Source organism: Malurus melanocephalus, unplaced genomic scaffold, assembly GCF_030028575.1.
Source record: "Malurus melanocephalus ecotype Western Australia unplaced genomic scaffold, MMel_1.1 scaffold_116, whole genome shotgun sequence".
Classification (NCBI taxonomy): domain Eukaryota; kingdom Metazoa; phylum Chordata; class Aves; order Passeriformes; family Maluridae; genus Malurus; species Malurus melanocephalus.
The window spans coordinates 232,084-245,174 of record NW_026623348.1 but is presented as its reverse complement, the minus strand read 5'-3'; the positions used below and the strand labels follow the sequence as shown (position 1 = coordinate 245,174).

Genomic DNA, 13,091 nt, shown 5'->3' with positions numbered 1-13,091 from the left:
GCCTCTCACAAGTCTGGGGAAGATGTCTTCAACTAGTGACCAGTGATAATGCACAGTATATGTCCACAAAAAAGCTGGTGTGACATTTGTAAACCACTCAGTTCTGCAAATTTTATAGCTTCAACAAAGTATCAGTGATAGAAGTTAGGAGAACAAAAGTCCCAATAATGGGTTTGACCTGATTGTATATCAGAGTATGCAGATTATCACCCTGCTGCTGTGCATCCCTTGGGGGACACATGGAAATAATCAGAGCAGCGTGATGAGTAGCTGGGAACAGAGCAAGCCTCTGACAGACCAGATAGACAGTTCCTCAAACTAGATTCACTTTTCATCCTGCCCACTAAACTCGTTATTTGAGTGCTTCAAATACAGGTTCCATTGCTGGTACAGGGACTGAAAATCTACCAGTACATCACACCTTTCAGAAGCAGACAGTAAAACACAGCCAGCCTGATGAATCACTCTGCATTTCTGAAGGGCTGTGACTTGAAATAAAATCAAACTGAGTGATACAAGTTTCAACCTGCACGACAGATCAGCCCTTATTTTACAGGGAACAGTTGGAGCACATTAGGACTGGACATGCACTGCTGTGTGTTTAGTCATAATTAGTAAATCACAGTCTCAGTGCTTGCCTTCTTCCTAGTGAGAAAGGTATTTTCAACAACTGCATATCTCTGTTTCAAAACTGACAAAGTTTGGTTTCTGTGTTGTTTCTGTCTCTGCTAGATCCTTCAGATATCCTTCACTCCTAAATTATCACTGAAAATGTAACAATATATATGGTACCTTTTGAGCTTTTCTAATAGACTATTGTTTCTGATACTGTACTTTATTAAACACTTTACTACAAGCTACATTAGTGTGCTGCTTTTGGCTGGGGTAGAGTTTATTTTCTCCACAGTAGCCAGTATAGGGCTGCATTTTGGATCTGTGCTGGAAACACGAAGGTGTTTTAGAGAGGTTTTAGTCCCTGCTGAGCAGAGCTAGCGCAGAGCCAAGGCCTTTCCTGCCGCAGATGCCACAGATGCCACGGGTGCCACGGGTGCCATGGGTGCCACAGTACCACAGGTGCCACAGGTGCCACAGGTGCCACGGGTGCCAGAGGTGCCACGGGTGCCACGGGTGCCACAGGTGCCAGAGGTGCCACGGGTGTCACAGGTGCCACGGGTGCCACAGGTGCCACAGTGCCACGGGTGCCACAGGTGCCACGGGTGCCACAGGTGCCAGAGGTGCCACGGGTGCCACGGGTGCCACGGGTGCCACAGGTGCCAGAGGTGCCACGGGTGCCAGAGGTGCCACGGGTGCCACGGGTGCCACAGGTGCCAGAGGTGCCACGGGTGTCACAGGTGCCACGGGTGCCACAGGTGCCACAGTGCCACGGGTGCCACAGGTGCCACGGGTGCCACGGGTGCCAGAGGTGTCACAGGTGCCACGGGTGCCAGAGGTGTCACAGGTGCCACGGGTGTCACGGGTGCCACAGGAGCCACGGGTTCCTGGCCAGCGCGGGCTCGCCAGGGCTCAGCTGTGCCAGGGGCTGCCCCGAGCACACCCAGGTCCAGGACAGGGCACGGCGCTGCTGCACGCTGGGCTAAACAGGACTGGGAGAGACAAAGAAGGGCAGGGGAAGTGAGCGCTGAGGCCGCTGTGCCCGGCCCTGAACCCTCGCACTGTCTGTGCGGCAGAGAGGAGCGGAGAGGCCTCGGGCACGGTAGGGCTCTGCTGCGGCCTTTGTGTGGGCAGCGCTGCGGGCACACGGGACCTGGCTCTCTGTGGGTTTTACTCTGTGCCATGTTGTGTGCACGCATGGAGGGGTTCCCAGTGACCACAGGCTCTGTGTTATCAGGGGCTGGGATCTGCATCACACCGTGTATTAATTATCTGCAGTGTGGCCGCTGCGTCTGAGGGGACACACCATGGGGCTCTGGTGTGTCCAGGCTGGCAGAGCTGCTTCCTCCCTTGTGCTTCTGTAGGGATTTTTGTCAGGGAAAAAAGGTGAAAATGCCGTTTGTCCTGCAGGTCCTGCAGCCAAAGGGCACAGCCCCACTCTGGGAAAGGCCAGAGAGATAGGTGGCTTCCCAGAGCTGGTCAGTCCAGCACAGGAGGTGCAATGCTCCTGGCCTGGAGCTGCGCTTGACTGCTCAGCAAAGCACCTGGAGGGCTCGGGGAAACTCAATAGCAGGGCTTCGGCACAAAAGGATTACATTTTTCTGTAGAATTATGAAAAAACATGACTGGAAGCTAGGATTGCTTTTGGGAAAGTAGTTCGTTCTGGCTTTGTAATGTTCTACTGAAATTAACTAACAATAGAAGTTGTCTTGTAAGGAACAGATACAGACCCAATTTAAGAAAGATACAAGACCTAAAACTAATTCACCAGTYTCTTCAAGAAAAAGCAGTACTTCCTTTTCTTCACTCTGAGCTTTTTCTGTTCTTGTTAATTTGTGTGCCACTGCAGACCTTCTCTTTAGGACAAGCTAGAGTTGATTTGAATGAGCCTGCTGGCTCGGAATTCCTGCCAGCTCTAGGGAAATACCAATTCCTGCTGAGCTTTGAATTTTYACTTCTGGTTTTAGTAAATTAATGAATCTTCCCATATTGTTTCCTTCTTAAAATACTGCAGAAAGGTTTTGCTTTGAGTGAGTGATACTTATTGATGAGCTGAAAGACAGGAAATGGCATCTATTTCAGTGAGGATCCAGAAAATGTTTAATGATCAGAGTTTTGTGAAGTTTATGGAATACCTGAGGAAAAAATACAAGATACTTAACGAGAAGTTGCTAATACAGTAACTTCAGGGCAGACAGTGATTGGAGGCTGCACTCTGCCTCCCTGAGCTTCAGACGGGGTCCACTTGCAGAATTSAATACTGGCACCTCTTCTCAGAACAGGGAAGGCTTGCCAATGTGGCTCTRATTCATCTTAACAGACTGCACAACTAGGACAAATAGCTTACATTCAGAAGGGTGAGTAATATGCTGAGGGTAAAGACATTATTTACCCTGAAATTGGTATCTAATAGCTCATGAAACTATACAAACCATTCTTCCCAAAAAAACCAGTAGAACCAAGCTGACTTCATTATGAACAGACACATCAGAATTTTTTGTATTTTATTAAATTAAAACCACACAAAATATAACTGCACACAAGAACACACATCTGATATTCTGATGTCATATCTCACAATAAAAATCTCTTGCTGTAACTCATCCCTTTTATTAGTAGAAATCCAATATGCAAACAGTTCTTGAAGCATAAGGGCTTCAAAACAAGCTGAATTCCCCTTTCTAGGAATACATCATAACCACACACAGACACACACAAGGTTCACAGGCAAGTTCTGCAGCCCTGAAGCAGACAAAACTTTCACAGCAAACTTGCCTATGTTTGCAGAATAAGTAAATTTCTATTACTTTCATCATCTGTCATTTACAAGCAAACTTATTTAATATTTTTAAATACTTAAAACAAATTTCACTTTAACAAGTATTTACAAAATCTTTAGCAAAGATCAACATCCTGCATAAAGGTGACCTCAGGGATATATAGTTGCTACCATGCTACAGTTTGCACAGAAGGGGTAAAAAGGCCATTGCTAGTTTTGGAAGGCTYAAACCTTTTATTGATATAGCATAAGGACGTTAACCTATGGAAGGCAGAAGAGGTCATAATTTCAGTGCAATTACCCATTCATGACTTCTTTTAAGYACATCAAGAGGATGAGTCCAAAAGACTTGGGTTTTGAATTATTGACTGTTTAGTTCTTTAAGAACTGATTTCATGGAAAGTTTTCAGGCCATCACATCTGTCTTCTACTGGTGATACGAAGAAGTTGCATAGGGACCTTCCTCATTCTCCTCATCTCTAAAAAGAAAATGATCATAATCATCAGGTCAGGAACATACCATGTCTCAACAGTACAACTGKAATGAAAATACAGGTGAACATCTTTCCGAATGGATCAAAATAGGCAATGCCTGCCTTGCCTAACAGGAATACTTGCAGGATAATACTGTAATTATGTATCTCTGGAGCTCTGCAATGTCAAGAATATAATGCTGAAAGCAAGTAAAGCTGTGCAAGTTCAACACATCAGAATGTATTTAAAAACTATTCCTGATCAAATCAGTCAAAAACTTAAAGGATGACAAAGTGGAGGGCATACTCGAGTTCCTGTACTGTTGCTTTTAATTTCTTCTTTTAAAAGTAAAGCTTTGTTAGAGGTTTGTTTCAACATTTTGAATGGCAGGGGGGACAGACAGACCAAATGGAGCAAGAACAGAGCAGTCCATCACAGCTATGGGTGGATCTGTGTCTTGATGCTGCAWGGCCATTCCTGATGTATACTTTCTGTGCATCAATCCCCACTGAGACTGATCACTCAGATTTTCTTACAAAAAAGCAATTGCTCCCAAGTGCTATTGTTAATGCAATAACTGGATAAAGCACAGTAATGTTGCTATTAAAACCTCCTCAGGAAAAACCAGTCTGCCTATTTACCTGAGAATATTGCCTTTAAAAAAAAAAGGGGTTATGTAAACCTATTGCAGTGCAGCATCCAGTACCAAATGAAGCAAGCCAAGTTCTCCAAAGGTCATTGCTTTGTGCTGCTGTAGCTTCAAAGTTTTGTTCCTGAGAGTCTAGCCTTAAAGCTGCTGCCAAGTTTAGTGTTTTGGTCAGAACAGAAGGACTTTACAGTTACTACATCATGAAAGGACACTTTTAATATGCATATATCTTCATACAAAGGTACAGTTATTCAGAGTTTAATAATGGTATAAGGTAATAATTAAATATTTCAATATCTAAACCATGAGGACTTTCCCGTAATAAAATTATTATTTATCTACAATTTAAATTTCATATAACCCCMAAAACAGAATTAAAGAACCCTACAAACTAACCAAACAGCAGAGTAACTTKCACTTGTCTTCCCAGCAAAACTATTATCTTAAGCCAAAGGCATAATATATCWTTTGCCTTAAAATAATCTTTTCAAAAAAAGAAACCTCAAAAAAACAAGTTTTGGATGAAACTGGTAGTTATTGCAAAGATGTGTGGTTACAGTAGTACTGAGAACAGATTTTTGACCTTCCTTACAAATTTACATCTATTCACGTTAGTGGTGCTACAGATCCAGTACCAAGGCGGATTCCTAAGATGCACATGATCTGTGTATATTTAAATAGTATCCTTCCTTATGTGCTCCATTCTGCATCCAAAACTGCCACGGAATACTATCATTTGCAGAAGCGTTCCATGATACGTGGCATGACAGTAAAGTAAGGAAGCAAATAATTTATGTTTAGGTAAGTAAGCACTAAACCACTTTTACTTATCAATTCTCCCAAGACAACACATTTTAAAACTTTTTTCAGAACATAACCTATCAGCATACCAAGCTTGTAAGACTGGACTGCAGGACTGTAAAATTCAACCATAGCTTCTTGGCCAAAGCTAAATATTTCAAGATGTATATTCTGTAGCTCTTACATCTGCCCTTCTGGGGCAATGGATTTCTAGCCATATGTGCAGAACTTAGCTGCAAATAGCAATCTCCTGCTAGCTTCTGTGAGGTTGAGGGAGAACTTTTTTATTTTCAGAGCTTAGACTGTCCAGTGCAGGAGAAAATTATTTTCTGTGCTCTACACTGGAAATTACTTTATACTGCTTAGTTTTATTTCCCCTTTTAGGAGAATAAAATGTGGCGGAGTTACAGCAAAAAGGCTTTCCTTCTAATCAAAGGCTTCCAGAATCAGATTTTCAGTCATTCTTCTTGAAAGCCTTAATATAGGAATAACATCCCTCCTGACATGGCAACAGCCAAACACTGGACTGAAATGATCTGCAGCTGATGATGGGTGAACACRGACAACTGAAGAGCTGAAATAATGATGTTATATTAATAGGTCTTCAGATATCCAAGTGACAAAACCGAACTAGGCTGTTTGTTCCCTCTCACTTGAGCAATGAACACTCAGATGTGGGTGGCAGTTGTCAGCAGAGGGSAGAAGGCCAGCACTGGGGTTATGASCAGCTTTGAGGGGTTTCTGTACAGGGCAGGGACAGAAGAACTATAAAGCAGCTTGTTATGCTGGAACTGAAGCAAAGCAATGACCGGTGTAATGTGCAAAATACATTTCTGACCAAGGCTTAGAACTGCTCAACAAAAACATCTTCTGCCCTTCTGTCCCAAACTCTGTGAGATCTGCAACACTACCCCAAACCAGGGTAATGGCCAGCAAATAATGCTAATGTAGATCTTAGAACCATACATAGTAAGTACAAGCCTGTTCTGATGGCTTAAAAACAAKCTGACCTTTATATAAAATAAAATTATACAGTAGTAGCCCTAGTCCATGGCCAACAAACACCAACATGGCAGTGTGTTTATGTTTAATGACCAAACAATTTACTTCACTTTTAAGATGCTGAAAATAGTGAAGTGGTAAGTCATTGCAACATTCTCCTTCAGGGAATGGAAAAGGAACAACACAGCATTACAACACTCTGCAGTGCTGTCTCTTCCGTTTGCTGTCACCACTTTGCCCAGTGGGTTACAGGAACTGAAAGAAGTCTCCTGCAAGCTATGGTGTGCATCAGGCCACAAATAACCACYTCTGTAAGGGCAAGGACACCTGACTGTGAGCAAGTACACTCAAATGCTTGGATGCTTCTAGAATCCACAATTAAACAAGGCAGCAATCTGAGCTGTTAGTTATGGGACATCTGATTCTCCAGACAGCCTCCTTTTTTGAGGTGGCATCTCTTTTCTTCGCTGATAGCCAATGAGGACGAAAAATTATTGGGCAAATTATCTCAATTAGTTATGAATTCTGAATGCTTCAAGACCATACTCTTCCTAGGTTCAGGTCAAGGCAACCGAGGAGATGACATTATAAGGTTCTGTTCCTGTGCTGAATCCAGTTATATTGACTTGAAAACCAGCAGTGATTAGAAAGGCTCTATTCACTTACAAGGCTTTCAAAATTAGACACTAAAAGGCAAATGCAGAAAGATGTGACCTGTTTCAGGACCACAGTAAATGGCTTAAGTATATCTTAAGGACTCTATAAAGAGCTTGCATTAGACAGCTGATGTTCAACCATCTCTTATTCAACCATCTGATATAAAAAGCATCACTTTATTTTCAATTATTTTTAGTGTCAGCAYAACAGCAATTTGGGCAAGATGAAGCACCACCATATTTTCTCAAACTATCACAATTGTTTTTATTCCATGTGTGGGRCTAATAATGACTATTCTTCCCTAATATACAAATACATGAGTTAATAAYATATGCTATAGACAACTCTATTAATCCTTTTGCATTTCTTTTGACCTACTATAAAAACATTGCTCAAAACGAAAAGGTTTTATTGCCTTGAGCTGCATCTTGAGTAAATATTCATGATTAATGATTCATTAACACATGATTTCTTGCTCAATGAAACTCTAGTAAAAGTAGTATTATATGGAGATCTAGCCATTTGCTTGCATAAACTCTAATAGTGAAAGGCAGCTAGCACAAACTGAGTGGATCACGTTCTATAACCTTTAATGCTCATCTTCTTGCACAGCTCTTAYAGTTTAATATCTAGTCTAAATCTGCAACTATGTGCTCCCCAATTTTTCTACCTAAACTTTATTTCTTTAAGAGTGACTCCAAGAGCTCTGGTTAAACAATGGGATTCACTCTAAGCTGGCTTTGTAGCACAGGGCAGTTTCTGACTATGAAACCGCTGTGYGTTGTTTAATCCAAATCAGTGCATGTGTGCACATGCATTCTTGGCAACTCCAAGGAGACTAAAATGGAGAGGAATTTAAGCAATTTAGTAGATGTCGTGGTTCTCACCATCTGTCAAATCAGGTTCATGGTATGGTGAGAAGTTATGGCTCTTTAAGTTCTCAAACTGCTAGCCTGCTTCTGCAGGTTTGTGAGTTCCAGTGTCCCTTCCTTGAGGAAGCTTGTCCCAAGGACATGGACAACAAACACTACTGAAGTCCACTCTGATTCTTTCTGTACTCTCCATGGGGTACCTACATATGTGAGGGGATGACTATTGTGGCACAGAAGTGAGAAAGTACTGCTTTTTTATGAGTAATTATGTGGGATCTCCTGGCTGTGGAAATACTGTTGAAAAGATGAAGTTTGCATAGCTGGATCCACAAAYGGGGAAACTGCATAGGGAAAGGAGAACAGGAGAACTTAACTGAAACTGAATTATGGAGAACATTTACACAATGAGGCAATTTGGGAGAGAGGAAAAATAGAATCATGCCTTGCTGTACACAATCAGCTTCCACATAGGCCTTGGCTTAGTACTCTACCAAAAACTATGCTTTTSCTTAAATAAAGTTGCCTACTTACACAGCAAGATATCTTGGAGAATCCTGGCCTTCTGGCTTTTATGAAATAGTATGTGTATTTTTTAAACAATGTATTGTGAGGCACCCTTTCTAACTGCCATAGCAAGGTACCTGCTAGTGCTGTGCTCTGAATGTATCTGGTGYATGAGAACAGCCGGCACTCCCTGTTGACAAWTTAAAGCTACAGATRCTGTTTGAGAGACCCCACAAAGAARGGACCCCACAAAACACCTTCAGGGTGAGATTAAGATACTTAACACCAAAAGCAGCATTTACCTGACATTGTCATCTTTTAGTTTTCTGGCTGCTTGTTTGGATAACTTAATCTGCAAGTCCAATCTCTGTAGGAAATCTTTGGCAGATAATTCTTCTGGTGCAGTGGGCCGATTGTCAGGCTCTTGAGGACTGGGAGAAGAACTACTGTCTTCCTGAACTGCCACTAGTCCTTCATCACAAGAAGGGGAGCTGTCAACAGTTTCATTCTCAGGAGACTCCAGTGAATTAAGTCCATTGAACASTAATGGTTTCTCTGATATAACAGGAATATTCAGGGTTTTCCTCAGAAATATACAGTCATTAGTGAATAGTTTATTTGCCCTCTTTATTTGTTCCATCTGAAAAAGATAGGAAAAAAATGTAAGTTACTAGGTTTTGGCAAAGTATAAAGCACTAACTTTCTGAAGTAGAACACAACCTTTAGCTAAAAGAAATCCCTACTTTCTTTGCAGCAGCAAKTATTTCAGGAAAGAATTTGTTTGTATTCAAAGTCATTTCAGAGTGCATGTTCTGTTTTATCCTTGTTACCATCATAGCTTTTATGTACTTGACTCCATAATACTGCTTTTTCCAAAGTTTTACACTACCTAAAGATGCTTTCCTTGAACAGTCTTCCAGTCTCTGTGCAGGCTCACATGAACAGCTTTCCAAAGAACAAAAGTTTTATTGCAAAAGTACTGTTGATTTGGATTTATATTAGAATAAGGCTCAGAACTGCTAGCAAATCCTGCAGGTGAACTCTCTGATAAAAATCCTGCAGAATAAAGTTACCACGAGGAACCAACCTGTTGATGCAGATGGCTAGGATGGTGAAATGCTTAGATTTAATAATCCCTTTCAAAAACTGAATAGCTCATATCCAGTGTCACAAGTAAGAAGATCACTGCATCACTGCTCTTCCAGCTCCAAAAGCTTGGAAACAGTTTTTAGTTAGGCTCAGAGTMTAAGGGTGCAAGTTGTCTCCCAAGCTGAGCACCATCTGAAGGGCATAAAAAGGAAGTTTYATCTGACTTAGTTGTAAGGCTTCTAATGGCCCTAGTGTAAATGTCAATTGTTAAAATCTCTGTAAGTTGTCTGTCTTGKTGGGTATAAAAAGTGTTTAAAATACTAGCTGGAGCTTTTCTCTAAAAATACAATACAAAAGCTGAAAACTGAGATCCTGCTGAAGGGGAGTTGGAAGGTGATGCTTCAATAGCTGATAAATAATGCACTGCACTGCTATTCTCTCTCCTATTTCACTGTAACTCTACCTCTGTTTATTTCTTCCTAAATGAAGAAGACTGGACCTCTGCACTGAGTAATAAYAAAAAGGTAAGTACTTSGTTCTAAAAAGAACRTCCATCAGCCCTGAGCAGGTTACTTTGTATGGTGCAATGTAATTCCTACAACTCAGTGTGACTCTCTACATTCAGAGGTGTATGGAGARCAGGATTTAACAAGAGTTTTCTTTTTTTAGTGTTAGGAAGACTGAAGTAATACCTGGCAGCTCCAGATCTATCATAGTGAATGAGCAAAAGTTCCAGCACATGCTTAATATTTTAACTGAACCTGCACTAACATGTAAACTGGTGATGAACTAATTAATAAAGACTGCTTCTCTGACATAGAATACAGTCCTCTTCCTTCTCCCCTCAAAAGGGATACAGCACTTACACTGAACCATAAATTGGCTGAACCACAAACATGAACTCCTAGTGTTAATTTACTCAAAAGGAAGGTACAACAAAAGCAAGTTGTAAGATTAATAGACAGTATCCGAGGGRGGGGTGAAGGGCAGAGGATGAGGCCAAAGAAAGCACACTGATCTCTCTCCCCAAGCATGGTATTTTTATCTATCTTGAACTGTCTATGCCAAGTCATGCAATGGCAGGCACTGAACAGGATGTCTCTTGCTGCAAAGTAACTCCCAGTGAAGAAAACCACAGGGGAAACTTCTAAAGCCAGGAATACTGAAGGCAATGGCAGCCAAAGATAATTCTGGTGTTTCCATTACAACTCTCACTTCCAGCCAAGTATAYATGATGCAGGAAGCAGGCAGAATGACTCTTCAGAGGAAGACAGTCCTTGTCATCGTGTGAACACAAAATATTCTTCATTTTACTAAAAGCACATGTGTTTGCATACGTTCCTACTCTGGGCTGAAACCCATTAAACAGAAACACAATGGTTCATTTCACTGAACTTGTCRTTGCTCTCAGGGGCATTTGACATCAGTTTAATCTCTCTCTGCTGAAGTCTATAATGATGCAGCTCTGGCTTCTTAAGCAGAACACTTATTCAATCAAATAACCAATGAGCTATTGGGAAAAAAACCCCCAACATATATATTTTACATCATTAGCACAGCAAATGCTTATTAAACTGATATTATAAACAAAGTTTATGGTTCATAACTTAAAGCAGGTTTGATCCATCCACAACTCCACTTTAGCTGCAAGAGAGATGTAAATTGCATAGAAATGCCATTTCTAGTTTCTAGAAAACTACTATTTTAGTTATCTGTTTGCATTTTTACTTATTGCAGTGAACAAACACACTTCTGAAGAAGAAAAACATGGCTAAAACATTTAGGCCAGAAACTTTGTCCATTATGGAAAGTGCTGCAAAAAACAAAGAATCTAACATCCAATGAGCTGCTCTGCCTTCTCAGTGAGCGAAACTTTAATGTGGACCAGTGTCATTAATCCTGCTCCCAACAATGAGTCAAAAATGGTGTAATCTTTCAAAAGAGAAGAGAAATAGACTTTCAGTGYTTTTCACAACGAAGGCTGAATGTTGTTGAAGGTGATGGAAGGCTTTAGTAGACATTGCAGACCAAGAGAAGGAAAAAAAAAACACTCCAGTCAGAACCTAATAGTTTGGGACTCTACTGTAGCTCTTCTAGAAGGAGTCCAACTGAAAGGTGCTGTTTGCAGCTGATGTCAAACTGACACCGACTATCACTGCCACACTCATCAGCTGCTTGGCCCCAACCAATTTTGCATGTTGGGACTATAGAAGCTGCATATTGGAATATGGGCCTCAAATAAGTGGGAATGAGGCCGGGTAGGTGAGTCTTGCTGTGTGGAATGGTAGAAGGGCCTACTGGTAGACTCTACTGGACTCTGCATGTCCTAGGCTGGCATAAGCCTTTCAATATTTTTCACAAATAAACTTTCTTCCTCTATAGAAAGCGAGCAGAAAAGCAGCAACTTTCAAATCAGTATGTGTGCCTCATCTCTGGGCTGGTAGGGAGATCACAATGGGAGAMTGTTTAGCCCTGAAGCTACTGGAAGAAATCTTTTTCTCCTTGTCACAGCCTGTGTGTCAAGCTCAAAATAATGCTTCTTTTCAAGATGAGTTTAATGACATTGATTTTCYTTTTTAAGCTGAAGCGAGTGTAGCAGTGAAGAGTTGTGTGAGCACAGGTTTATTKGGTGGGAGCAGGTGTGTGTCCTTTCCCCAGGCTCCAGCCCATGGCCGGTGCTGACAGTTCCCAGGCCAGTGTCACTACCGGGCAGTGCCAGCTCCAGCCCTTTGTCACCAGCACTGGATGCTGACCCCTCCGGGAAAAACATGAGTTCTGACGTCATGTTAAATACTGAAACCAAAACTAACACCGTACCCACACCGTTTGCTGCCCTGTGTGTGTAGTAAATGCTCYATAGGACAACTTCTTGCTGGAATCTCTCAAGAGCTATTCCCGCTGTTGGGGGATCCAGGGATGGAGGTGGTGGCTGCCCACGGAAGCTGTGGATGCCCCATTCCTGGAGGTGTTCAAGGCCAGGCTGGATGGGGCTCTGAGCAACCGGGTCTAGTGGAAGGTGTCCCTTCCGTTTGGAACTGGATGATCTTTAAGATCTTTTCCAGCCCAGGCCATTCTCCGGTTCTAAGCGCCGCTCCCGGCCCCGCCGGCGGTGCTCCCTTACCGTGACGCCGTACTTGAGGGCGATGCCCTGCAGCGTGTCCCCGGCGCTCAGCCGGTGCTCCACGTAGCGCTCGGCCAGCGGCGCGGCCACGCTCGCCGTGCTGCCGTACGAGCGGGCCTTGGTGCGGGCGAGCCGCTGCGACAGCTCGGCCTCCGACTCGGGCCCGCCCGGCGGCTCCTGGCGCAGCGCCTCGGCCATGCTCCCGTCCAGGAGCGCTCAGCGGCACCGCGCCGCCGCCCCGGGCATCGCCCCGCCACCGCCACCGCCACCGGCACCGGCACCGGCACCGGCCCGCGCCGGACACGGGCCCGGCCCCGGCGGAAGCCCCGGCTCGGCCCGGCAGCCCCGCCCGGCGCGGAGAGCCCGCATGCGCGGGGAGCGCCCGCCCAGCGCCGCCCGGGTCGCTCCAGCAGCTCGCCGTGCCTGGGGCAGGGATGCGCTTGTGCACGGCAGTGTCCCCAGCGCTCCGCTCGSAACGCACCGTTCCTCCTTTCCCGTTACTGAGGGAGCAGCTCAGAGTGCCCTGGGCTG

At 43.5% G+C, this 13,091-nt stretch overlaps 1 protein-coding gene across 1 annotated transcript; it reads right to left on the bottom strand.

The window, feature by feature from the left end:
- Window positions 1-3,099: 3,099 nt before the first annotated feature.
- Window positions 3,100-12,854, bottom strand: LYSMD2 (LysM domain containing 2). Its single transcript, XM_057369868.1, has 3 exons — window positions 12,561-12,854; window positions 8,653-8,990; window positions 3,100-3,870 (listed from the first exon to the last, which is right to left on the bottom strand). The coding sequence occupies exons 1-3, from the start codon at window positions 12,756-12,758 to the stop codon at window positions 3,819-3,821; spliced, it is 588 nt and encodes a 195-aa protein (XP_057225851.1). The 5' UTR covers window positions 12,759-12,854; the 3' UTR covers window positions 3,100-3,818.
- Between the last annotated feature and the right edge of the window lie 237 nt (window positions 12,855-13,091).